This window comes from Protobothrops mucrosquamatus, unplaced genomic scaffold (genome assembly GCF_001527695.2).
Source record: "Protobothrops mucrosquamatus isolate PMUCROS unplaced genomic scaffold, P.Mucros_1.0 scaffold357, whole genome shotgun sequence".
NCBI classification, from domain to species: Eukaryota; Metazoa; Chordata; class Lepidosauria; order Squamata; family Viperidae; genus Protobothrops; species Protobothrops mucrosquamatus.
In genome coordinates this window covers 202647-230180 of record NW_015386692.1, presented here as the reverse complement: position 1 = coordinate 230180, position 27534 = coordinate 202647, and the positions used below count along the sequence as shown (strand labels likewise).

General features: G+C 38.0%; 2 protein-coding genes across 2 annotated transcripts in view; both read right to left on the bottom strand.

Moving 5' to 3' along the window:
• Positions 1–51: 51 nt before the first annotated feature.
• TUBE1 (tubulin epsilon 1) lies at positions 52–17922 on the bottom strand. Its single transcript, XM_015815631.1, has 12 exons — positions 17787–17922; positions 17585–17658; positions 14825–14877; positions 13730–13787; positions 12435–12550; positions 11122–11243; positions 9521–9708; positions 6850–7025; positions 6121–6261; positions 2071–2211; positions 956–1130; positions 52–543 (listed from the first exon to the last, which is right to left on the bottom strand). Exons 1-12 carry the CDS (start codon positions 17809–17811, stop codon positions 385–387), a joined length of 1428 nt encoding a protein of 475 aa, XP_015671117.1. The 5' UTR covers positions 17812–17922; the 3' UTR covers positions 52–384.
• A 5603-nt stretch (positions 17923–23525) lies between these two features.
• The window catches only part of LAMA4 (laminin subunit alpha 4), a 96592-nt gene continuing 92583 nt past the window's right edge, over positions 23526–27534 (bottom strand). Inside the window, exons 36-38 of the mRNA XM_015815630.1 lie at positions 27106–27199; positions 26605–26724; positions 23526–24193 (exon numbers count right to left, since the gene is read on the bottom strand). Coding sequence (XP_015671116.1) covers positions 24048–24193; positions 26605–26724; positions 27106–27199 — 360 coding nt within the window. The 3' untranslated portion in view covers positions 23526–24047. The remainder of the gene's footprint in view (positions 24194–26604; positions 26725–27105; positions 27200–27534) is intronic.

Sequence of the window (27534 nt, the reverse complement as noted above, 5' to 3'; positions counted from 1 at the left end):
AAAACCATGAGAAATATTTATATTCAAAATGGTTTCATTTCAAAAAATATACATACAAAACTAACAGTGCTTGAGATAAAAGTGCATTTCACAATATGTACGTTGAGATTTGTATTATCCAATCTCAGTACAGTCTCTGTGCAAAATAAAAAAATACATTATGAAACAGTTGGGCAAACTGAATGTTTCCACTTTCTTTCAAGAGTAACAGTAATTCTGATTGTCACAAAAGATCACTTGTTAAGAATTTATCAACTAGAACTGGTCTTAGGTTTTCCAACTGAATCCAGCCAACTTGAGTGGTGCTCACCGTGGGTTAGATTGCATGCACATTTTTTTTTTTTGTGCAAATAATTGAATTTTTCCTACTATGTCCCTGCATTGCTACATCACTATCTTCAATCTTGGTGGATCTACTGCAGGCCCACTGTTAGCAGCTTCAAGCTGATTATAGTCCTCTATTAAGTTTGACAGCGATGAAAGTGCTTCAGAGAAACAGTTCTGATCCATCCCATCAACATGTAGGTAATGATGAAGGTGAGCCTGCAGAAACAAGTATTAAATTATGCAGCATATCCTTTACTGGGATAAATATTTCACATAAATGCAATTGTTCTCCTAAAATTGAAAAATAACAGAACAAATGACCACTTATGGTGGAAAATCTACGTAGTTTTTTTTTTAAAATCTAGATATCATCTGTCACCTGCACTCTCTCTCTGTCTTTTTCTTGTTCCCTTTCTCTCCCATTCTGATTATATAATTTTGCACTGCAGCCAACTGGCCATTTATATACCTTCAAATATAATACAACCCTACTACAGTCTATAAACAGAGAAGCCAGCTGACATAGGTACATGATTTTTTGATACAGAACATTTCCTTATACTGCGAATAACACAAGTATAACTGAAGTAATTAAAACAGTTGCATGACTTCTCATTTTAGGGTATACCTTTTTCTTGTACAGCTTCGTGAATCTCTCTTTGAGTTCAATGAAAGTTGGTTTAATGCAGGTGTTATTTGCCAGTGCCAACAAAGAATGGGAATGACCAACTGGAGGTACTGAACACAAACCAGTTTTCCATCCTTCTTGATTCCAGGATACAAACTGAAGTGAAGGCTTCAACCTGCAACCAGAAAAATTAGGGCTGAAATAATAGCAAGCAATTATTAGTGCTATATTATGCTTCCTAAATGGACTATAACTCCAGGCAATAAAGTTAGATTATGATTAATAAGATTAGATTAGCATATCTCAAGGGCCTGGTTGGAGAAGATGCCATTACGCAGAGCAAAGTTAGTGGCAGATTTAACTATTTCCAGTGATATTTAAACTGATGCAGTAAAGACATTCTAACTATCCTTTTAATGGAAGTGCATTCAAAAGCATTTGCCAAAAATTGATGCAAAATCTGAGTTTTACATTCTGTGTGCTAGTTTCTAAACCATGTATCAAATTGATGTCTAAAGATGCCTAAAAGATCTTGGGAACACAGAAGACGCACTAAGACTCTTAAGGGAGAAAACAGCTTTGTCACAAAAGAGATTCTTGAGTCCAGGGAGGTGAGGGTGGGGGAAACATGAGAAAAATAATAGTTCTGCCTTAATACAGCAGGTGTAAGTTCCACAGAATAATGACTCTGTGGGCTTTATGATTCTTACATATTCCTAGCAATAAAGATCTTTCTAGAAATCCAAGTGATTCTTGTTTTCTGAGTTGGCCAGCCTCGCAGGGCTTCTGAACATTACATGTAGATCAAAATTCTAATTAACCAGTGGAACAACCTGCCTCCAGAAGCGGTGAATGCGCCAACACTGGAAGTTTTTAAGAAGAAACTGGACAGCCATTTGTCCGAAATGGTATAGGGTTTCCTGCCTGAGCAGGAGGTTGGACTAGATGACCTCCGAGGTCCCTTCCAACTTTATCATTATTATTATTATATAATCATTTACAACATAAGTGTACCTGTGCATTAGGAAGAGATCACACTAATCTCAAAAATGCTGTATTTTGGCCTTTTGAAAAAGCAATTAGTAATTCTTGAGAACATATGTTTTAGTACAAACCGTTCAATATTTCTACGAAGATCTGAAACTTGTACGTTTCCTCTGACTAAGAGGGCGCAAGCAAGGTACAAATTATGTCTTGGATCAGCGCGTAACAGCTGGTGTTCTTTGCTAAAAGCATCAGAAAACATTTGATCCAACCTAAAAAAACAGAGGAATTGTTTAACAGTATTCAGAATATATGACAAATAAGGTATATATGTATTTTGTATGTATTCTGGTTGCAAGCTTTTGGAAACTATACTGTAGTTATATGAATAGTAAGAACATATAAGTAGTAATAGTAAGAATAGTAAGAATTTTATTTCCTACAATCCTCCCCACCCCACCCCTGGTTCCCAAAAGGCCAGGTACATGTCCTATAGAATCTCAAAAAGCAATATAATCTTCCTCAAAAGGAAAAGAAAATCAGATTTGTTTGTAGATTCTGACAATAGAGCAGACTGAGCAAAAATAATACAAATTCTGGTCAAGTGAACAGCAGGCCTCACGTCTCCTGAAGAGGTGTAGTTAAACTAATACAATCCTTAGGTCAGAAAGGCCTTGTGTTTTGATTATATATTACCTGAAATAAGGAAAATGAATTTTTCCATTTTTAGCATCCTTATTTACACCCATCAATCAAACCGGTCACATCACAAAGGGTTGAGAACTAGCAATAATATCTATACACAAAAGGATAACACAAAAGATAAGCCAGCTGCTTATCTTCTCAGTGCAGTTAGCAAATAATATGCCAAATACTTAAAACTATAGGAATGGATGGAAATGGAAAGCATAACTAAAGATGAGCAAGCAGGATTCAGAGAAGAACATATTCTTGTACTATACCGTCTCATACAGAAAATGTTCAGAAAAAGAAATCCTCTGCATACTTTACCTTCTTACATTTCAAAGCTGCCCATTATGCACCAGAAGGCAAGATAAGAACCAGTGGATGGAAACTCAAGGAGAGAAGCAACCTAGAACTAAGGAGAAACTTCCTAATGGTGAGAGCAATCAACCAGCCGAATAGCTTCACTGGAGGCTTCCAAGAAGAGACTGGACAACCATTTGTCTGAAATGGTATAGGATCTCCTGCTTGAGCAGGGGGTTGGACTAGAAGATCTCCATGGTCCCTTCCAACTCTGTTATTCTATGTTATGTTATGATGTGTTATGTAGAACTATTCCATGGGAGAAAGTTAAAAAAAATATTTATTGACAGGCCCCTTTATTGATTCACAATTAACACTAATGCTTTTTTTAAGAACGAGATGCCATTCACAAGGGACCTTCTCTGACACCCTATGCATACAAAGAGGAGACTGCCAAAAATATATTCAGTTCTGTTCAAACTGTATATCAACTGTATGGTAGAAGTCCTCACCTACCCAGACTTCCATCCTCCTAAAAAGGCAGGGCATAAGATCCCAATACTCCTTTATGCAAATGACATTGCAATCATATTGCAACTCTCGACTAGGCTTAAAAGCACAGCAAGCTAAATAGTCTGATATTCGGTTTTAAAAATATCTAAAATATTAACTTTTGGTCTATAAGGCAAAGACTAAGGCTGGATTATAGAAGGGAACAGAATAAAACAGATGTATATCTGTAATCTTCTATTCCAAAGAGACCTAGTATGCCTAATTTAGTCCTAACCTGTTCTTGCACGCCAGGATTACAACTTCCAGTCAGCTTTAAAATAATCAGCTGCCCATAAAGGACTTTATTTAAAAAAAATCAAGTTGGAGAATTAATACCTTAAGCATAAAAATTCTTTAACGATAGAACCTTAACCAAATTATACATGCTGCACAAGTGAGAATTTATGCTGAGAAGAATTAAAGCCAGTACAAGCCAAGGATTTTGATCAGATTGTAGACAAGGATGCCTAAAATTGAGGTTCAAGTTTGGAAACTGATAATTATTGGTTAAAGATTCAATTTTTTCTAACAAATTGACTACCTCTAGTTTTTGTTGACAATTATTCGTCAAACTAGAAAGTTGCAGTAGAACAAAGATTAATACCATGGGGGTGACCAGCATTATTTCTAATGGGATATGGACAGGTTGGAGAGCCAATTAGGTATAGTGGTTAAAGCATTTGGCAAAAAACTAGGAAACAGTGAGTTCTAATCCTGCCTTTGGTAGAAAGCAAGCTGGGACAATTGCTCTCTTTCAACTGTGAAAAGGAGGGAAAGGTAAAATATTTCCAAAAAATCTTGCCAAGAAAACTGGAGGGACTTTTCCAGGCAGTTGCTAGGAATCAAAACTGAATTGAAGGCACCAAAAAAAAAGACAAGAAAAGAAAAGAAAAAGAAGTTGACTAAACATTCACTCAAAGATTAATAATATGGAATGTTAGTTTAAATACTCTTACCTTCCCCTATATGAAAAAAAAGCATTTTTAGGGCTAGACACAATATTCTTCCCTTTGAACCTCTACAGGGTAAAAAACTACAAAAACTCATTTGTGGAGGGCAACTTCCCTGCATGGATCCAGGGAGAAAGAAATTCGCATGCTCTTTTATTGTAGCCTCTATGAGGATATTCAGAATAGTTGTTATTATATCCTTGCTGTGACAATACTCAGGAGGAGTGGATAAGCACTATGTGAATCTCCTTCTCAGATATAAAACCTTCTACTACCTATTTTATGTGTTCAATATGAAAACAGCTGACACAAGGCTAAGCACTATTTTTTTCCTTTTAATATTTTATTTAGACTGCTGATCACCGAACAAAAGAAATTTCATTTATTTCCGCCTATGGACGTTACAAAGCAGATTCATTTTCAAGTTAGTATACAGTTGTCGTTTACATGTAAAAACAGCCAAGAGCTGAGAGTCTCCAAAGCATAATGCTAGTTTTTTTAAAAAAAATTTTATTGAGTTTTTTATCCATAAAGGGAGACGAGGGAGGAATATAGGTATGGTAAACAGGGGAGGGTGGGGAGGGAAAAATGGGAAATTTGGAAGGGGGTAAGGGTAATATATAATCAATAATTTTACAAGCAAGTAAGTATCCGGCATATCATTAATATATAAATAGCTTATCATAGTATTTAAATAGCATATAACATATTCAAATATTTTTCACTTAAAACTTAGCTTTAACCTTAAAGGCATAACCATAAATTAATAAAAAGCAAATATTCCCACCTAAAAGCTAAACAAACATATTACGGTAATAATATTGAAATCTCAAAGAAGAAGAATAGAAAAAAAGAACAAGAAATTTCTAACAATCAAAAATAATAACTCAAACTTCAATAAATCCTTTCACTTAACTATCTATTAATTAATACTCCATCATTAAACTTCTAACGTATCTCTAACCAATGATAAAATTTTTCCCAGGTTGTAAAGTAAATTGAATCATCTTTTTCTTTCATTTCTAATGTTAGTCTATCCCAGTGGTGGCGAACCTATGGCACACGTGCCAGAGGCGGCACTCAGAGCCCTCTCTGTGGGCACGCTCGCCATGCCCCGGAGATGGCAACCGTCCCTCTTCAACCAGCCGCCCACTAACTCGCTGAGGTCCCACATGGCTGGATGCATCCCAGCACCCTTCGCTTGCTGGCCTCTGTGTGCAGGGGCCGATGGTGTCAGGCAGCAGCCAACCCGGCCCCTGCTTCACCTTGCCCTGTGACAATGGCACCCCCGCCCTGCCTTGCCTTGCCTCACCCTGCAGGACGAGCCTCCTGCCCACCACCCCACCTGCCAGAGACCCACTGGATCTCCCCCAGCCCTGCCCGGCCCCCACAGGCGTCCCTCCCCACGAGCAACATTGAGGTGATCACGCCCACCTTGTCCACACCCACCCAATCTGCCATGATCACAGCCACGCCCATCCAGTGGGCCACGCCCACCCGGCGATAAATAAGTGGGTTTTGGGTTGCAGTTTGGGCACTCGGTCTCTAAAAGGTTCACCATCACTGGTCTATCCATTTCCGCACAGTCTAAGATTTTTGTAATTATAATCTGGTCCGATGGTAAATTCTCAAGCAGAATGCTAGTTTTGACAGGTTACCCTTCTAGGAATAATGCTGGATAAAAATACTCACCTTCGAGAAGGCACATTAACATCGGCCAGAGTATAAAGAGGAGTCAAGCTGGAAACTAGATAATGAAGTCGAGGAAAGGGAACCAAGTTCATGCTGATTTCATTAAGATCCATATTAAGAGAGCCTTCAAATCTAGCAGAGCTGAAAATAACATACAAAAGGTGTATAAGATCAAACGGTCCTTTTCATGCTTGAGGAGGAGATTACAGATCTTCTCTGCCAAGTTATGTGGTGCTTTAATAGCTCTGAGTTTAACAATCAGACTAATCATAATACTTATTTCAGAAGGGTAGAAAAGGGGGAAAAAAATCCTGTGACTTTGCCCTTACTACAAGACCCAGACTGATGGAAATTCTACATAGGGATATGCTGATATTTTGCAAAACTATACCTATGTTTATCAATTATACACAAATGCTGCAGGAACAAAGTTTCAAACTTCCCATTCAAAGCCAAACAGGGCCTCAACAAAAAGAATGAATTTTATCCTTTCAATTTAGCAAGTGTGCTCAGGGGCTTTACTACTATTTATTTCCTTTCAACTTTGTCTGCCACTCCCAGCACCTGGCCTTTTAAGCTTCTCACAAAAACATCAACTCACATCATTTTAAAGGAGATGGCTATTTGTAAATAAACAAGTGGAAAAATGTAGAACCTTTATTTCAACAAGATAACATATTTTAGCATAAGTACAATATATATATATATTAGAAGGCTTAAAAAATTCACCTGGTCAGATTCAATAGTAAGTTAGCCACAATGTTGTTCATAGCATCAAAAGGTTTTTCCTGAAGATGTTTTATTCCACCTGCACTCGAAGTCAGCAAGCTGCTTTGTTTCACAGTTGATCCTAGCTTTCCAGAGTTGGACATCTGGTTAATTTTACTAACTATGTCAAATAAAGACTTTGGAAGAAGAAACAAAAACAATGAAAAACATTTATATTATGCGGAGTCAATAATTATTGTATAGCTCTAATTAAATCCATTGAGCAGGAAAAATATTTTCAAAGAAGTTCATCACAATGCAGGAATGCAGCCTTATTATGTTTCTAATTTGTTTCAATACATGTAAACCTTAAAAGACAAAATAAGCGAAACTATAATGGATTGGATTTTATAATAGAATGACAGATTTAGTTAGTCTTAGAGTAGCTCCATGAAATGGGTAGAGCTTATGATATTCTAAACCAGTGGTTCTCAACCTGTGGGTCGGGACCCCATTTGGGGTCAATCGACCATTTCATGGAGGTCGCCAAGCAAGGCTGTCCGCCATTTTTTTTGTCTGCCATTTTTTCCCCCTTTTCCGGCGGGTGCCTTACCTCCCTTGGGCTGGGCCAGCTGGTGGTCGGCCTGCTCCGTCTCTGCTGCTTGCCAGCTATGCCTTGGCCGGCGCAGGGGGCAGAACCACGCATGCGTGGCACTCCCGGGCAGGGAAAGTCCTCGACTTACGACTGGTTGGCTAGTCCTCTACTTACGACCGGTTTAGTCCTCGACTTACGACCGGTTTAGTCCTCGACTTACGACCGGTTGGGGTCACGGCATTAAAAAGGTTGAGAACCACTGTTCTAAACAGTGCTTTCAGTTAAGAAGTTGGACTAGGAAGATGAAAAATCCAAGATCAGGTGCATGCTCCATCATGGATATTCAATAAGCGACTGTGGATTGTCAATATCACTCAGCCCAATTCACAATGGAAATGTGAATAGCAGAATGCAATTTACACTGCCTTGGGCTCCTAGAGATTAGATATACACATAAATAATAACATTGTTATTAAAACTAATTAGAAAAAAAATAATTAAAAAAAATAAAAAGTTGCAAGATGCTTCACAAATTTAACATCTAAACACATGCTAAATCAATGTAGACAGGGGTCGCCAACCTTTCTGGATTGGCAGCCCGGTGGGAAAGGAAGGGGGAGGCACCCTTATACGCGCGTGCACACACACGCAAATGTGGCTGCGTGCGCGTGAATGGGGCTGTGAGCATGTGCGCTCCACAAATGGGGCTGCTAGCGCCAATGCGCTGATGGCGGATTAGTTAGCGCCAGCACAAGGGAGAGTGAGCACACGTGCATGCGTGCGTGCACTGGCCAGCTACTCATGCGGCCCAGTAGCCAAGAGGCCGCGGCCTGGTAGTGGGCCGTGGCCCATAGGTTGGGGAGCTCTGATGTAGAGAACCAAGCAAAATATTTAATTCCTGTTAAATGCAGAATAAACATATTCACATATACATATGTAGCGGGGACTGCCCGAGAGTGCTTGCAGGAGCTTGACTGGGAAGGGGAAGATTGGGACAGCTGCAGTTGGCTTGGGTGTGGCTGGCGTGAGTGGAAGGAGGAAGGATAGAAAAGGGAAGAAAAGGAGAAGGCCGGGGTTGGTTGGAGTTGAGAAGGGAAGGTCTGGAAGCTTTCTTTATTTTTCTATCAAGGGTATTTTAAATAGGGGCTAGATAGAGTGAAGTTTTATTGCTTCCTCCGTGGGAGGATGTCTGAAGCGGAGGCAGGCGAGAGTGTGAAGTAAGGGAGTTGGTTGGGGTTTCTAGCCTCGGATTTTAATAATAAAGAGTAAGGGAGGGGGGGTGGTTTTTGAATCCTGAAACCTGAAGAAGAATCCTAGAGAAGAAGCACCAGGAGGGGAGAGACTGGTGGTGCCAACTGTTGCTGCCAACTGTTGTTGTGGACATTGGAGGCATCTGGACTGTGGCCATCGCTGCTGGCATAGGTGCTGGGACATTGCGGGGGAGTTGCCCTGGGGGATGAGCCATTGCCATAACATACTGGCCGTCGTTGTTATTATTACCATCTGGTGCCGGGGTTTACCCCCCCCCCCCATTTCATCGGATTCTGAACGATTGCTCAGGGGCCTGTTACTCCTGCCGCTAAAGCAGCCCTGAGCTGTTATATACATCTTCAGAGTATCAACCACTGTGACTGCTTAAGTTCGTGCCTGAAAGTCCTGCTTCAACAAGAAGAGCCTGCCACCCATTAATGCTGCGTGAGTTCTGGTTGTAAGACATCTCATCGATCTCTAAAGAACATTGCTGCAAGGCTGGACAAGGGGGGACGTGGCCGGGAGGGCCTGGGCATTGGCGGCCTCTGAGGAGGTAGCGCTACACATACAATACATACACATGAAAGGCTAAAAATTTACACAATACATATATTGGACATATACTACTTAATAAGGAAATATATGGTTTTTATTTAAAAAGTGCAAAAATGTCTCTTCTGTTCACTTTAAAAAGCAAAGTTGTCATTGGTCTTCATTCAGAATAGTTCCACAATGGAAAAAGCCTGCAGAAGCTATCAGTTCAGAATTTGTACTATAAAGTTTATATTAAAGATGGAAAAGAACTGCCCTTCTAAGGCCAATTCTCAGGCCCCGACAAAGGCTCACCTCATTTTCAATGGGCAATACGCAGTCGGCATGTTCACTGAGTTCCTTCATAGCCAACACACTGTTATATGGAGACGTGATGACATCATCCTCACGAGATGGATAAACTGAAGTAACAAATCTATACACTTCTGGAAATTCATCTTCGAGCACTGTTAGTAAAAATGTACCAAGACCAGATCCTGTTCCTAGAAGAAATAAAGGAATAACTACAATGACAAAATGACCTGTCTTACAAATTATAAGATTTTTTTAAAAAAATTCAAAATCAATGTTTACACAATTTACCTCAGGCAACATCTATTGGAAAACTTATGAGAAAATGTCTTAGACAAGCCCTTCCCTAGTTCACCCAAAGAGAAAGTGAAGGAGAGGGGATGTCCTGACCTACATGGCATTGATTTCTTAGCCTGGTCTACCTTGTAAGGCTGACATTTACACATTCATTTAAAGGCTGCCCTTAAAAAAAATCCTGAAAGAGTCAGGCCACAGAAAGAATAATAATGTGCAAGATGCCAAATACTTTTGGGGGCTCAGTATACTGGGCAGGAAATCAATGTTTCCTAAGCTAAATCATACAGGAACTAACATATGTGACTGAGGATGTGTCCATACGACGCTGTGTATTCTCGTATTCTCTGTAAGATACAGCCTGAAAATACATTACTGCAGGATTTTTCAAACTTTTTCAGGCTATGAAACCTGTTACATTTAATTTTTTTTTGCAGGATTTCCATGTTGAGAGGCAAAGCTCTACTGCTAAAAATTGTCTGTGTTCGAGTGAACCTTTTTTTGGCCCTTATTTTCTTATGGAACCCATTTAAATTTTCTAGGGTTCTGTGGAAGATAACTTGAAAAGCCCGGCATTAGAGAAAAGCAGAGGAACACAATTAATTACCTAAGTATTCATGAATTGTTTCATTATAGGCTAACATACAATGATAGATTCTCCTCATGTAGGGATTTTAATATTATGCAGGGGATAAAGCCACATCTCACATTTTGTTGCACATGAAATAGACAACATTTTCCCTTCTTGAAGTCCCCTAATTATGCATAAACAGAAAGTGGAGAAGCATTGATTTTGATCCAAAATATTGTACCTCAGAACTTTTCTTGTGCTCAAGGGCATTACGAAATGCAAGAACTCTCATATATATCAAAGAACTCAAAAGTAAGTTAACAGCAACATGATTTTTGTAAAGTATATAAACATAAAGAAAAATGTAATTTAAAAAAATTCCATCCACTAATAATTTTAATGAATATAATCTTTTGAGGCCAATGAAACATTGCAAGATATCTCCTTTATTTATTTTAAACATCTGTTTTCAGTGTAGTAAACTTTTTTTTACAGAATTTTTGTAAACATCAGTTGGCATACTTTGCCCAATGCAACAGCATTTCCTATAACATGACCAGCAAGGTGGAAATGGAAAGAAATGAAAAAAATGTTGCCTCATAGCAAATAGAAAAACAACTGTGATGTTGTATTCAACTCTCAGAAGTCAGAAATTTCTTTCCAATTTCCAACCAAATGGAAATTTCTTATTGGATGTAAGAGTATATGGCTATATCTATGGGACTAGAGCAATACTTACCCCCTCCCATGGAGTGAATAACAAAGAAGCATTGCAGACAGTCACAGTGTTCTGCAGTTTTCCTCAATTTTTCAATAATATGCTCTTGGTACTGACATCCATACACATTGTGACCCACAGCCCTGAAAATAGGAGATTTTTTAAATATGCTACCCTTCTATTTCAGTGCTAATATTAACATGCCATCTTTTGAGCTCATATGCATTAGTGTCCGATTTAAACACAAGCAATATGATAAATGGAAGCAGGCCTCTTAGCCCCTTCTTCCTCTTTTGGTCCCACTGGTTTGCGTTTCTCAGTCCACAGCTAGCAAAGGCAAAAGCTGGTTGACATAGACCAGGGGTAGGCTACCTTGGCTCTTTTATGACTCTTGGACTTCAACTCCCAGAATTCCTGAGCCAGCCATGCTGGCTCAGGAATTCTGGGAGTTGAAGTCCACGGGTCATAAAAGAGCCAAGGCAGCCTACCCCTGACATAGACAGAAAGGGCAAAGTATTTTGTCTGTTTAAAGACATTCTTTGCCACCACAAAGACAAAAATATATTTGAAATTAAAAAAAAAAAAAACCAGCACGAAACGATTAAACTGACACCAATAAACCACTCTTCATCTACATTCTTCCAGTCTTCACATGCAACTTAAGATGATTGTGGTCATAAGTCAAGAACTACCTGTACATACCTTCTATGTAATTTGAAATCTCTCTTAAGAGCATTTGTATGAAGTTGGGTTTTGGGGGGGGGGGGCTTAAAGGTTTAACTCTTCTCTTTGGTTAGCTGCTCCAATTTGTTCTTAGATGACCGAATGAAATGAAGCAGCAGCAGTTAGGAACAGATGAGCATGTACCTGATAAAGAGAATTTGGACCAGCTGGATTCCCCCCCCCCAAACCAGCTATTACCAACTGTCCTAAGAGTGTTATTTCAAAAGGTAGGCAAACAGATTGTCATCTAGACAGTTTCCTCTCCTCAAGGGCTATTTATGACCAACTGTCCTAATGGAATAAATCTAAGCCATCATATAAATGTTTATATCCTGAAAATCAGGATACAAAGTGTACAATGCATAGATCAATGCAATTATATGCAAAAAAATTAAATATCTATTTATGGAAGCATGAAAATAGGAGATATGAGATATTTGGCAAAACAATTATAATTTTGGGATTTAAATAGTCATCTTAATATCCTTCTTTCAGGAATTGCAGTAAGTGCAAAAGATAGAAAAAAAAGAGTTCTTAAAATTTCTGTTGAATATGAAGTTTTTCAAAGAGAATCTGGTTGAAGATTTTTATGAAGCTGAATTTATTCTTACCAATTGTTCCCTGAGCCAGAAACATCTGTGATCAGCTGTTTGCTATCAAATACCTCTCTCAATGGCCCCTGAAGTATTTCATTCACTACACCCTCTTCCATGTCAATAAGTAGAGCCTGAGGGAGCAGAATAAAAATAATTTACTCAGCATACCTTTAAAAACAGGACACAAAAATAAAGTAGACATGCTTTGTTTAATTTTCACATACGCTTTTAATTTTTGAAAAAGCTGACTCCAGAAAAATATACCCTAAATTCTCATATAAAATGAACATTTAATTTCAATTATCATTATTAAAAATAGCTCCAAGATCAAACGTACACAAATGTTTAAATACAAAACAATAAATGTAACTTTTAGACTGAAAAGATATGCTTTTACTAAATACTTGCTATGATGTCTTAGTTCATTGGATTTATCAATGTGATTTGTCTCAACAAGCATATTTTCTAAGCTCCAGCATGAGTTTTTTTGAAGTATCTCTGATTAAACTTTGTAGTTTTAATAATGATATTCACGCCAAGAATACTTCTGCAGCAAGAATGCTCAGGAAAAATAATGACTCTTAATACTATATATCAACCCTTTCTGACAACTGAATATAAAAAGGGAAAAGTTAGCCAACAACCATAAAGACATTTTTCATTAAGAGAGGCATCTGTGCAGGCAGATTTTTCTGTGTAATCCTATTCCAAAAGTGTACTTATTTTCATTTTTTTAATTTCCTATTCAGACTATACTCACAATAAATTTATTAAACAAAATTTGTTTTTGAAACTGTAGTAGATACTGTATATACTGTTAAATATTTAAATATTAATGTCTAAATTAACTACTTTATTGCTAATCCTACACTGTGTGTATGTACTGTATGTGTGATAAATAAATTATATCTGACATGATGTAACAGTGTTATAACTTGCATAGTAAAATTCAGTGGTTTTTTTGTAAAAAAAAAAAAAAAAGGTGCCGGAACTCCGTTCTGAGCATTCTATGACAAAAAAAGCCCTGGTAAAATTCCTTCTAATAGTTCACTTTTCAAGGAGACTATACACCATTGCATGCCCTGTCCTATCTATTTGAAAATGGGGGCAAAATATGAGCAGATAATATTATAGAGCTTTACAAAGCAAAGATGAATGGCACAAAGACCTCACTCGTTTAACCAATCACAAAAATATTATTTCAATAGTTACAGAGTAAATATGTTTGATAATAAAACTTTCCAAGTTAGGAACATTTTATAATCTACAAAGCAAAAGAAAGGGTTAAATTAAATATTTTCTCCTCTTACACGTGCTTTTAAGGAACAGATTTTTCCTCTGGAAATGTCAGCACTGTCACCATCTGTTCTAGAAAGATCAGAAGTCAGTTAGTTATAATCATGGATAAAGATAAGCCAGTCTTTGCAGGTGACATCACACTTTCTCATTTTATAGAAGAAAAACACTGACAGATAAAAACTGAAAAAATACTTTTCCTAATATGAAATAAAGAAACAGGAGAAATATAAATACTAAAAAAAGAAAAAAAGAGGCTTGGCATATGTAACTTTTTGCAGGGTTTCAAATAGATAACATTGGAAGATTATAATGTTATCAGCACTATTTTCCTACTATCATGAAGATAAAAAGCAAGACAGATAAGAGGTTTTTTTTCAGTGCAACTTGATAAAATGATGAAGTTATAGCAAGTCCACTATATTAGCAAGCCAGAAAGATACAACTATACCGTGCAGGCAATGGAGCCCTGGCTTAGAAATAGCTTTTTGTTCAGACTATGGAGGATAACAAATAAAATTAGAGTTACAAAAATTTGGATGAACAGTTAACATCCCAAATCTTTGCTGCCAACTTATGACCTAATAGTTCAGAGACTGAAAAGCGGAACTATGATATTATTCTAAAACAATGAATACCAAGAATTATGGCCCAGTCAGAATAAGTTAAGTCATGACAGTGGTGTAACATTTAATTAATTACCCCAATTTCTATACCACACATCTCATCTAAGTGATTCTGGGTGGTTTACAAATAAACTTATTCTAATTCTGCCATACCCATTGATAAGAGTATCACTACACAATCAGCCCACTTACCTAATCCAAAAATAAAGATATACAAGCTTCAATTCTATACTCGCTTAATTAAACCCCACTGAATTGCTCACATACAGGATTGTAACAAAGCAAATTACTTACACAGCATCAATGACATATGGTGAACGATAAAGTCATACCATTAACGCCAGAACTTTATCTTTCATAAAATAGAAGAAAATGCTAACTTTCAGCAATACAAAGCCTGATACAAAAGAATCTCTCAACATATACAGAACAGTTTTAAAACCAAGTGTCTCAAGTAACATATTACTTCCCAAAGAAACTTACCTAGTGTTCACATTTCTAAAGAAACTGCTTAATGCTTCATCATAAAGTCCTTTCTAAAATAATAAAAAATACTTTAAGTAAAAACTGAACTTGGGACCTGCGCTATAAACTATAGCACAAATATTTAAAAATAACTTTTTGAGATTATACTCCCTATTGTATTTCAAAAACCATTGGTGTAATTCAAAGCATACATGATGCGTTTGTCTTGTTTTCTTGTACAGATATATTCTCTAAGTTATTTCAACAACAATTCTGCAAGATGGCTTTGGATTTTTTGATAGGTAAGTTTGTAAGCAGGCTCAAGACCTACTGAACGCTAGTCACTCAAAATCTTACAGTAAAATTCATGTTAATAACTGTGTGAAGAAAATAGAAAGGACAAATTAGCAGTACTATTCAGAAACATAAATAACACAACTGTAATATCCCAACAAATCTGGGATGTTATAATACTGTTAATTAAAAAAGTTAATGAGGAATTTGGTTTTTTAAAAAATGTTAAAAGTATACAAGCTGTAATTTTTTGAATTACAGCTCACTTAGATAAGATAACCTTGTCATTTTTTTTACTGTGGGCACAACGGCACACATCAAAAATGAAATTTAGTTGTCCGCTCTCAAAGTGAAACATCCTTATTCTATGGTGGCTAGGCTTGCTATACATTTTAACATTTTTTTCTGATTTTAGATCTAGTTCATACTGTCACATATACTTGGAAGAGTTAATCTATCCTTTAATTTATGTAAGTTCAGCCTCCCCTCCGCCCACAGATCTTCAAATCAGATACAATGGAACCTGATTAGACTTCTTGTTCCCATTTGTGGATGATTTCTCCAGCTTTCCATTGTAGGCAGCAAAAAAGCATCCCCAAGAAAATTGTAATGTGTATATCTTGTTTTTGGTAAATAGCATGGGGCAAAGAAGTGTGTATTTTGAACTTTGGTTTGGAGAAGACTCCTGAGAATGGGTCTACGACAACTCACCACAGCCAACTCATCATGGCCAATTCGCTGCAGCCAACTTGCCCATGGGACAAGTTACAAATATCAAAGAAATAATGGAATAGAGTCATTAAAGAAAGAATGCCAAAGGAGCGACAAAATAAAATGTGAATGACAAAAATTAAAATATTTTTTTAAACTACAGGTAATCCTTGACTTCATTTAGTGACTGTTCAATTACAACAGCACCGAGAACAGTGACTTATGATCGTTTTTCACAGTTACAACCTGTGCAGCATCCCTGTGATCAAAACTCATATGCTTAGCAACTGATTCATACTTATGACCATTGCGGCATCCTGGGATCATGTGATCACTTTTTGCAACCTTCTGTCAAGCAAAGTCAATGGGGAAACCAGATTCACTGAACAACCAGATTATTAACTTATCAACCGCAGCGATCCACTTAACAACCGTGGCAAGAAATGGAGCAAAATTTGCTTAACAAATTCTCACTTAACGACAAAAAAAATTGGGCTCAACTGTGGTCGTAAGTTGAAGACTACCCTGCATTTTAAATAATTAAATGGCAATTGTTGAATTATCCTGCAACAAGTTGTCCTGTGGCAAGCTGGCCACAGTGAGTTGTCTCACGGCGAGTTGGCCTTGGTGAATTGTCCCATTCCACCTCAGAACACCGTGGTCACACAATACAACAAAGTGATGGATCACAGAAGAGTCCAGAGTTCTTATTTGAGGCACACACAATCAAGGTTCAAATTATTCCTACTCCCAATGCGAAGACCTCATTCTCCAGTAAAGGATGAGAAAGGGGGAGGGAAAGAGAAGAGGGCGACCAGCAGCGAGGTGGAGGGACTCGGTTACAGCGGGGATGAATGCACCATTGGAAGACTTGAAGGATTAGGTTAGAGCAGGGGTAGTCAACCTTGGCTCTTTTATGACTCGTGGACTTCAACTCCCAGAATTCCTGAGCCAGCCATGCTGGCTCAGGAATTCTGGGAGTTGAAGTCCACGAGTCATAAAAGAGCCAAGGTTGACTACCCCTGGGTTAGAGAGACAGTCAAGGAGAACACCTGGTCGCCGGAAGCCGAAATTACTTAATAATAATAAAGTTGGAAGGGACCTTGGAGGCCATCTAGTCCAACCCCCTGGTACACAATTCATCAATAACCAAGGAGGTGTGTCCGCGCGAAGCCGTGTTACTCAAAAAAGGAGAAGGATTCCAGCCGGCTCTTAAAATAAAAAAAGGAGTCGATGGACTCTAGCACAGTGTTTCTCAACCTTGACAATTTTAAGGCATGTGGACTTCAACTCCCAGAATTCCACAGCCAGCATTGCTGGCTGTGGAATTCTGGGAGTTGAAGTCCACATGCCTTAAAATTGTCAAAATTGAGAAACACAGAATCACATTCCATGTGACGGTTTGTCGGGGAACTCCAGAACATCACTGGAATCGTAGCCATGACAACAGAACGCCGGGCGGGACAGTAATCACAGTAACCAGTCGCCGGAACAGACGGGCCGCAGCGCCTCACCGTGGCGGCATAAATGACGGCTGTGGAGGCAACCACCTCGCCACAAAGGAGGGGGGGATCTTCGTTGCTGCGTTCCCACTCGGCAGACTATTTGCTGTGGTCTTATGCGGATGGACCACAATGGCAAAACAAGGAAGTAAAGTCACCCCCCCCCCCTTTTTTTTAACATTTTAAACAACGGGAAGGGAAACGGGTGAATAAGTAACCTTCGAACAGCACAACTGCGCACGCGCTCACACTAAGAGGTGGGGCTTGTTACCTTGTTAACAGTCGCGTGTTCGCGCAACGCCAGATCCCAGAAGCGGCATCCTATTTGGTTTCCGCATTGACCAACTGTATTGAGAGAGAGGGAAACAAAAAAAAAAAAAAGTGGAGGGAGGCAGCTGTCATGGAGCAGTACGGAGGAGGAAAAAAAAGAAAAAAAGAGACTAAGAGGGACTGCGAATTACGTGCACGCTGACCCTGGACTACTACGGACTGCGTCATAACTGCTGCTCGCGCGGGTCTCGCGTCTCAGGCAGGTCTCGCCTGAAAGATGCTCTCCTCCCACCTTCCTCTCCTCATTCTCCGTTTGGAAGCGGCTTCAGGGCAGGAACGCAGACTCCCCCCCCCGCCGTGTTGATTGGGCAGCCGCGCACGCGCAAACCGACGGACAGCGGGTGTGATCGTTTCCAGTGGAGTTGGGAGGAGGGGAATGTTTCAGCGTTGGCTTTGGGCGCATGCGCTGTCGCCTTTCACCGATTAGAGCGGTTTTAAACTCCCGCCGGCGGGAGTTATTTCGGAGAGGTGTTCAGCTTGTTTTTTTTTATTTTTTATTCAGGATGGTGACCGGCACGATGCGGCCTATTTTTGAGCTGTGGGTGCTGCCTCCTCCAAATAAACGAGTATTTCTGATTCATTCCGTGTGTCAACTCTCATATCCATACATAATTCATAATTAGAATTAGAATAGGATTTCCTGCCTGTGCAGGGGGTTGGACTAGATGACCTCCAAGGCCCCTTCCAACTTTATTACTACTACTACTACTACTACTACTACTACTACTACTACTACTACTACTACTACTACTACTACTGTAGAATTCTTTATCGGCCAAGTATGGTTGGACACACAAGGAATAATTCATATAACTTCACATAAGCAAGTGTTATATGCCTAAATGGAAATGGCCATTCCAGCCTGTCTCGATCCTGCCTCCCAACCCCATTTAGAAAACACTTTAAGCTGAAACATAAAAGGAGAGTACAGATAGTCCTCGACTTAAGACCATATTTGAGCCCAAAATTGAGCCATTGACTTGGGTCACAGCAATGGTCATATGTATGAAACAGTTGCCAAGCATCTGAATTGTGATCACACGATTATGGGGATGCTGCAAAGGTTGTAACTGAAAAATGATCATAAGTCACATTTTTCAGTGCTGTTGTAACTTTGGATAGTCGCTAAACAAATTGTTGTAAGTCGAGGACTACCTGTATAGTATTCTGAGAGGAAATAGACCATAGAGCTAGAATATCTTAGTTTTTATTTTCTCTTATTTTAAAACATGATATTGATGCTTGCTAGTTTATATAAGTCTTCGTTTTACTGTTTAAATTTTAATACATACAGGCATACCTCAAGAGACATTAGTGGTTTGTTTTATTACCAGTGCAATAAGTAGTGAATATTACAATAAAACAATCACTTTTGTTGTTTTCCAGTGCATATAAAAGGTTTACACTGGATTTAGTCTATTAAGTGTGCAATAGCATGTCTAAAAATGTGCTTACCTTAATTAAAAGTATATTGTTAAAAAATGTTAATCATTTGAAACTTCAACCAGTCATAAGCTTTTTGCAGGTAGAGGGTTTTGTAAAAAAAATGCAATACCTGAAAAGTGCAATAAAGTGAAACAAGGTATGTCTGTATATATGTTCATAACCCCGTGAAATATGATATAATGCTGATGATATAATGCTGATATAATTATCACTGAGTATGGAATTTATGGCTTTTCAATTCATTGTTTTGACTGAGAAATTAGATTGCTTTTCTAACATTAAGAAATCCCCTATTAATTAGTACTAATAAATAGAATACATTGTAATTGTTTCCCAGATTTCAATAATTTCATGATTAGGAGAGAACACAAAATACAGCTGAAGTCTCCACTTTCAAAAAACACACACCCATAGAACATCTTAAAAAAATAAACTATTCTTAAAACAATATGGCTTACTACTGGTTTCTTCCTTTTGTGTGGTTTGGGGGGTTTGCTATTTGATTAATAAATAAACGTTTAGCATATGAAACTTGTGTTCCATTACGGTGTTCTCTGTAAATCAGAATTTGGCCTGACTGACTTAATTTCTGAGCCAAGATCTGGTTAGTAACATGCTACTGAAGGGTTCTGGAACAAAGGGAAATTGTTTAGTCTAACTGTTGCTTTCTTGCTTTTTGTAATCAGCTTTTGCACCAGAGAAATTTCATGCAAACTTGGGAAACATGTACATGGATGGGATATACTGAAGGAGGGAATAAGGGAGTGTACAGGAATGATTGATGTCTTTCTTATGTTGTAATGGCTCTGTTGTCTGATTTTCATTGGCTAACAAAGTTTATAAAGCAATGCTACCAATTTTCTAATGCGTGGCACTTCTGGACCTAACTCTGCCAGAGTTCCAGATCGTTGGCCACCCAGCTGCTTAATTTGATCAAATAAAGTGCTGCTTGATCAAGAAGTCTCCACTTGGGTTATCTGATTAGATTGATATGGTATCTCAAATTCAAGTAAGGGACTTTACACTACCATTTGCCAAGACAGTAAATTAATCTGAGTTGAATATAAGAAAAGGATGAGTCTATATCATAATCTTGAAATAGGGTGCTCACACTGATTTAAGCTGCTCCAGCTGCTTAAATTGAATGTGCATGGCCATTGAATGTGCAGCTTAAGGTCTGAAATCAGGAATATGTTAGGATGGTCTTGTTGAAAGAAAAATCTTCATCAGGGGTCCAGTCCAAGCCGGGAATAAACAAAATGGAGAATGTTTTAGAAAGAAGGTTCTAGTTTATTGAAGAGCAGAACCACAGCAGCATGTGGCTCTGGAGCAGCTGGTGCTGAGAGTAGTGGGTTTTTATACCTTCTTGGGCTTTTGTGTTTGGAGTTGTTCCTGTTCCTATGGCATAAACTTTGACCTGAGCTTTTGAGCATGTCCTTTTGGTATTCTGATGGTGGTGGGTTAATCCTATTATGTCCTAAAGGTCATGTCCTGCTTCCCTAGGGATCTTTGTCTTTCAAATCCCATCACTCCAAGCTTCCTGGCTCCAGTCTTTCTGAAAGGATTATCAAATATGTGCGCACATGCATGCAGCTCCTTTTGTGTGCGCAGCAGGCATGCGTAAATTGAACGCACACATGCATATACTTACCCACTGATTTGGCAAGTGGCGATGCTCATGCTTGCGTGCATGTCTGCCACTTCTACAACCCAGTTTCGAATGGCTTATGCCCAGTAGTGGCCCGTGCCCCGGGGGTTGGGGACCCCTGATCTAGGTTGTTCTGAGAATAAAAAGGTAAACCAAGGTAGTAAATGAAGTAAAATGAAGTAAAAACTGGGTGGCCCTGAAAAAATATCAGTACTACTTAATATTTTTATTTTATTACTCTCCTTCAAAACTCACTAACTATGACAGTATTGCCATTTTCCTACTGTGATATGTTTATCAGAAATACAAATCTAGTCTGATATGTGACTGAAGTTGTGTAGTAGCTTTTGTTATTATAAGTGAATGCTTCTGCCTCAGAAAAAAATATTCTGTGGTTCTTAGAGAAATAGGAATATGGATAGCAAATTCAGATTTTTTTTTATAAAACTGCTTTTCGCTGACATCATTGGAGTAAAGTAAGAAAATAAAAGGTGCACATGGGTAGTAATATAATCTGATAACATTAGGGCATTATACATGCAGGTGAGTTGTATAATATACAATCAGAATATCTATAGTACTACAAGCAGTTTAGCAATCAAGTATCCAAATTTCTCACAACCAACTAAAAATACTTTTTTATAATGAAAATAGTTTACTGTATAGATAGGAAATGGAAACTGGTTTATTTATTCAAAAAAGTGGAAGTGTTCTGGCTTGTTGTCCATTTAGTAGATATGTTGACCTTCAAATGCTAGAAGATATTTATTGCTTGTAATTTTTCCTCTACTTATTTTGAGGCTGATAAATAGAAGTTTATCACTGATTGTTTTTCCCATGCTAATGGTAAAATGCATATGAAGCAGAAGGAAAACTTGATGGCATATGCTGCTTCATCAAAAGAGATAGGTTTGACCTTTTATATTCTTGCGAAGAATTTTCCATGAAGAAACATATTTATTAACTTGCTGTGGCTGTGTAAATTCTATAGAATCTAAGAATTGATGTTTTATTTAGTAATAGTTTATTATTTTTATAAGGGTTAGGATTTTTGCCTAGTGTTTTTGCAGTATTTTTGCTCATGGGCATCTGGGGGGGGGGAGGCAAGTGATTCATAATCAGCTTGTACCAGATGTTTGCATCAGCTCAGACTTGGCTCTGGATCCCAATTTTCACTTAATGTTGTTGGTATTCAAGAGCAAAGTAATTTCCCCCTATTTTGATACCAGTTTATCTGAAAGTGGAACAAATATGATATTTTACCTCTATGCTGCAGACCATGTTGTTGGTTCATTTTCCCATTGCGGAAAACTTTTCCCTAATATTGCTTCTTTCCCCGGAGCTTAAGTATCACTTAGGACAGAGGTGTCAAACTGCCGGCCCATCGGTTGCTTCATGAGGAGGCCGCGCCCACCCCAGCTCCTGTAATGCAAAAAAAGTCCCAGCAACATGTGTTCAGCTGCTCCAGAGCCTCATGTCTTGTGGTTCTGCTTTTCAATAAACTCCAACCTTCTTTCTAAAGCAGTCTCCATTTTGTTTATTCCCAGCTTGGACTGGATCCTAATGAAGATTTTTCTTTCAACATCATGATATAAACTATTCCAAGAGGGTTTTTTTTTATAAAACAAATTTACATATGAACTACAGTAAAATATAAAATATTGGATAGTGCGTGAGATTTGTTTTCTGTAGTTTGGGATTGTTATTATTTTTATTATACATTGATCTGCAGTAATTTAACAAATAAGGGCTGATTATTGTATTAGTCTTCTGGAGGCAAATCACTGAATGACTTATGGTCTCTGCAAGCTAGCAGAACAGAAGCTGTTAGCCTTTTGCTTGGAAATACTGGGGAGTAAAAATAGTGACAGTATAAAAGTACTAGTGCTCTTAAGTATAAAAGTATCTGTTCTGAATTAGTTCTACATGCAGATAATTTTAGGAAACGTAATCCCATCCAAAGGTATATTTTGGTGGAAGCTCACTTGTCCCTAGTATCTATCTCTGTGTATACACACATCCTATATTCTGCCTCAATCACCTTTATTAGATTATTAATAGAGGATAAGTCTGTTATGTGTGGAAAGAAGTTTGTAACTGGAAGAGATTGAACAAATATTTATTAACAATCTGAATTCATGTTTAGGAGGACTAATTCCTATAATAATCAGGGTTTTTGTTTAATATTAAGTATTATGAACAAGTCTGCACCAGAATTTTTTTATAAAACAACATTTTGTTTCTTTCATATTGTTTAATATTTATTTTTTAAAAAATGTTTTATTGATATTGTTTCTAATATCACAACAAATGAATGCTATAAATTTGGATTATAGGTCTGCAATTTGGAATTTTGAACATTTTAATCAGTTTTAAAACATGCAATTCATATATCTATTGTCAAGATTGAATATTATTTGAGAAAAATGTTAAAATCAAAGTTACTATAGTTAAATATCACCTTCCCCCCTAAAATTACTTTAATGATTACTGGTATATAACTTCACTTCTTACAATAACTTTTTCATAGGGTGAAAATCTGATTTTCTTATAATTACCACTAAAGTTAATATTATGTAATATAAATAGATATATAAACAAATAAAAGCTGCATAAAGTATTTATTTTTGCTAATGGATCAATTTATTTGTTATGTGTAGAAGCAGATTATAACAATTTTAAAATGTGTAGGATTTCAGTGGTTTTTAGAAATTGAACAAAACCCATATCACTTTACCATAATTGAACAAAAAATATAGGAAAAGGAAACTCTGGAGATACTGTTTTAGTGAAACATGTCTGTTATATAGTTTATTCTGTAAGATACATGAAGCAAAGCACACCGTGAACAGAATTAACTTATCCCAAGACACAGCACCTGGACATTCCAACAGAAGATTATCAAACTTCTAACGGGATAAAATGATATCTAGTGGATTGAAGCTGAAACCCACAGCTACTAAGTCATTTGATCCTGAAATGTTGACAAATGCAGAGTCAGGCATGCCTGCGATCATTACTGTACTGTAGTGGAATTATTATATTTCTGCTCACTGGGTTGGTCACTTTCATTCCCCAGTTAGAATACTGCAGAGATGTTTCTTTTCCAATACAGGTTAGGAATCTGCATTCCCCCCCCCGCAAAAAAAGTGTACAAAGCTCTCCTAATGATTGCAAGCTTTATGCTGTATCATGTATTTAAAATGAGTGATATATTTTAATTCTTCTGATATTGAAAGTTGAACTCCGCACCGCTTTTGCCGTTTCTTCAGTGCTGTATATATCCTTGTAGTTTTGTAGTATCAGCCTTTCACACAGCAGGACATATGTTGATACTCACAGCACCACTGACCAAAGCTGCCTTACTGAAAATCACTGGCCTTTCATCAATCATAAAATTACGGATGCATCCAGTAAAGGAATTACGTGTGGTCAGGCTGAATGTCAGGAAAGCTTCTGTGAAGAAGTTAAAAACACTATTAGCCCCAAATTGTTTACAAGTGACATTACAGCGTCTAAATGCAAGTATATGCTGGAAATGGCTTTAACCAAAATGTGAAACTTTTTAACATACACGTAGTATTGCTTCTGTTCTAAGCTCAGCTTAGTAGCACTTCTGTTGGTTTTTATTTTTTTAGTAAATTCTACTTTTTATTTAAAAAGTATTAGACATTCTAAAGTTAATTAAAAGAAAGAAAAAGACATTAGAAAGAGGATATGACAGAAAGTGGTAGTCTCCTTCTCCAGAAACTTCATAGAAAACTCAAGATCAGGAGACTCCTATGCAAAAGGATGGAAATGATATAAACATGTTTCTTAAAGCACTTTCCAGTTGCTCTGCCATATTTAATTTTCAACTGATTGTTTATTTTAAAATAAAAATATCACAAAACCATCTTTTAAAACAGTGGTTCTCAACCTTTTTAATGCCGCGACCCCCAACCGGTCGTAAGTCGAGAACTAAACCGGTCGTAAGTCGAGGACTAAACCGGCCGTAAGTCGAGGACTACCCAACCGGTTGTAAGTCGAGGACTTTCCCTGCCCAGGAGCGCCGTGCATGCGTAGTTCCGCCCCCTGCGCCGGCCGAGGCGTAGCTGGCAAGCGGCAGAGACGGAGCAGGCCGACCACCAGCTGGCCCAGCTCAAGGGAAGTAAGGCACCCGCCGGAAAAGGGGAAAAAATGGTGGACAGCCTTGCTTGGCGACCCCCGTGAAATGGTCGATCGACCCCAAACGGGGTCGCGACCCATAGGTTGAGAACCGCTGTTTTAAAACCACCATCTTCTGAAATCAGCTCTACAGGTAGTCCTTGACTTAATAACCATTTGTTTAATGACCACTTGAAGTTACCGAGGCACTAAAAAAAGCGGCATGATTATTTTCACGCTTACGACTGTTGCAGCTCCCTGTGGTCACATGATCAGAATTCGTACACTTGACAACTGTTATGTATTTATGACAGTTGCAGTGTCCTCGAGTCATGTGATCATCTTTTGCGACGTTCTGACAATGGGATGCCAGATTCATTTAACAACCGTGTTGCTAATTTAACAGCTGTGGTGATTGGCTTAACCACTGTGGCAAGAAAGGTCATAAAATGAGGCAAAATTCATTTAACTGTTTTGCTTAGCAACATAAATTGAGGTCGTAAGTCGAACACTATCTGTATTTTCAAACCCATTGATTCTATAGGCATTCTTGGGAAACAGAAAGAGTGAATGCCTGGAACCAAATGTTTTGTAAATATGCTCATTTTTCCAGAGTCGGGGTGGGAGGAAATGTGCTGAAAATTGATGCTAGAGCTGTGTGAGCCTTTGATTTGGAAGTTTGATTCAAGTTAACAGTTTAATATCAGAATGGCAAGCCACTTCTGAAATCTTGCCAAGAAAATTGCAGGCACTTGCTCAGGCAATTACCTGGAGTCACAATTGGTTCCAAGGAACACATACACATGCGTGTGCGCATGCACACACAAACACACACACACAAACACACACATACACACTGATTAGTAGATACTATCTGTTGGCCTGAAAATCATTGAAAGGCTTTTAAAATAGCACTTAGCACTTATAGCACTTAGACTTATATACTGCTTCATACTGCTTTAAAGCATCCTTTACAGAGTCAGCATCTTACCCATAACAATCTGGGTCCTCATTTTACCGACGTTGGAAGGATGAAAGGCTGAGTCAACCTTGACCCAGTCAGGATTGAACTCCTGGCAGTAGGCAGAACTAGCCTGCAATTCAGTACTATATTCTAATCACTGTGCCACCACGGCTTGTAGCAGATTTGGAAGGCAGCAGATTTGCGGGTTTTATTGTTTATAAAATCTTTGGCTTCTGATTTTCCCTTGTGATGAATTATGCCAAAGATTATATTAGCGTATTTAATTATTTAGTGGTATTAATAGACATTCAAGGCACATAGACCTATCTTTACATGCATTCAGTACATGTGGGAAATTAATCATAAAGATAATTCAAAATCTAAAAATCATAAAGATTTTAAATGACTAGAGCACTAAATAGCTAACATCCCTAATAGCATCAGTCTTTTTGGACATAAGAAATAAATGTTCTTACAGTACATGTTTACAAAGTACCCTGCTTTATGAAAGAAAAGCTGCATTAAATACCAAGTTCTCAATAATCCCCATGTTTTCTGTTGGTAATTATATAGCCTTAAAATAAAGCAATAATTTTGTGCACTGTTTTGAAAGTCAATATGAATGAAGAACACTTTTATAGAATATTTTTCACTTTAAAGAGTTCTTTGGAATTGGATGGCTAATAAATTCAAACGAACATATTAAACAGTTCGTTGTCTTAACTTTTAAAAATAAAGTGATAATAATTAATCTTACCTGGTGTTCCTCCAACAAATACGGGCTCTCTGTGATCAATTGCTCTTGGGTTTAATGGTCCCACTACATGATTCACTTCTGAATCAACATCTAGTTGTACCACATTAGCGTCTCTAATAACTATTATGCAAAACAGAAGAGGATAATAAATTTTCATATCCCAAGCCACCAGATTAAAAAAAGTTTTGAAAATACTGTACCTACTTGTCTACGAAGCCCTGACTAAGGCTTCTTCAATATCTTAGATCAGAGGTCCCCAACCTTTTGGGCACCAGGGATCAGTTATGTGGAGAGAGGTGTTTCCGCGGACTGGAGGGGGCGTGGTTTTGTGTGCTGCCTGCATCTTGCGAATGGGGCTTGTTTGTGCGGACCGGTCACTGGCATGCTGTGGCCCGGTACCGGTCCACGGACCGCGGGTTGGGGACCCCTGTCTTAGATGGATTGAACTAAAGAAATAGTCCACAATCACCTTGATTACAAAAGCTTGTGGTGTTAACTCACCTGCAATTCTGTGCCATCTGCCATCACAGAGACTTTGCTTTGGTGTAACCGAAGTTGAGAAATCTTTAATGCCATTGTTTAGTTTCACAATAACCTGGTGAAGTGATGAAGTTCAACTTTAGAATCTTAATATTAGCTGACATATTCTTAAAAAAATTAAAACAAAATGTTTTTCACCACCCTCAAGGCTTATACTAGAAATGTAATATGTGCTTTGGTGCTCAGATAAGGAAGGCTGGTTTATTTCTTACTCTTATGGTGCAAATTATACATGCAATTTGAGTACGGAGAAGGGCCTATCAGATTCAATTATTTATTGTTGGATAGGTAGGATTATGATTATGTTGTCAATACTTGAATGGTATGTTATAGAGCAGGCGTTCCCAATCGGGTGTTCGCACCCCCTGGGGGTACGAGACGATATTCCAG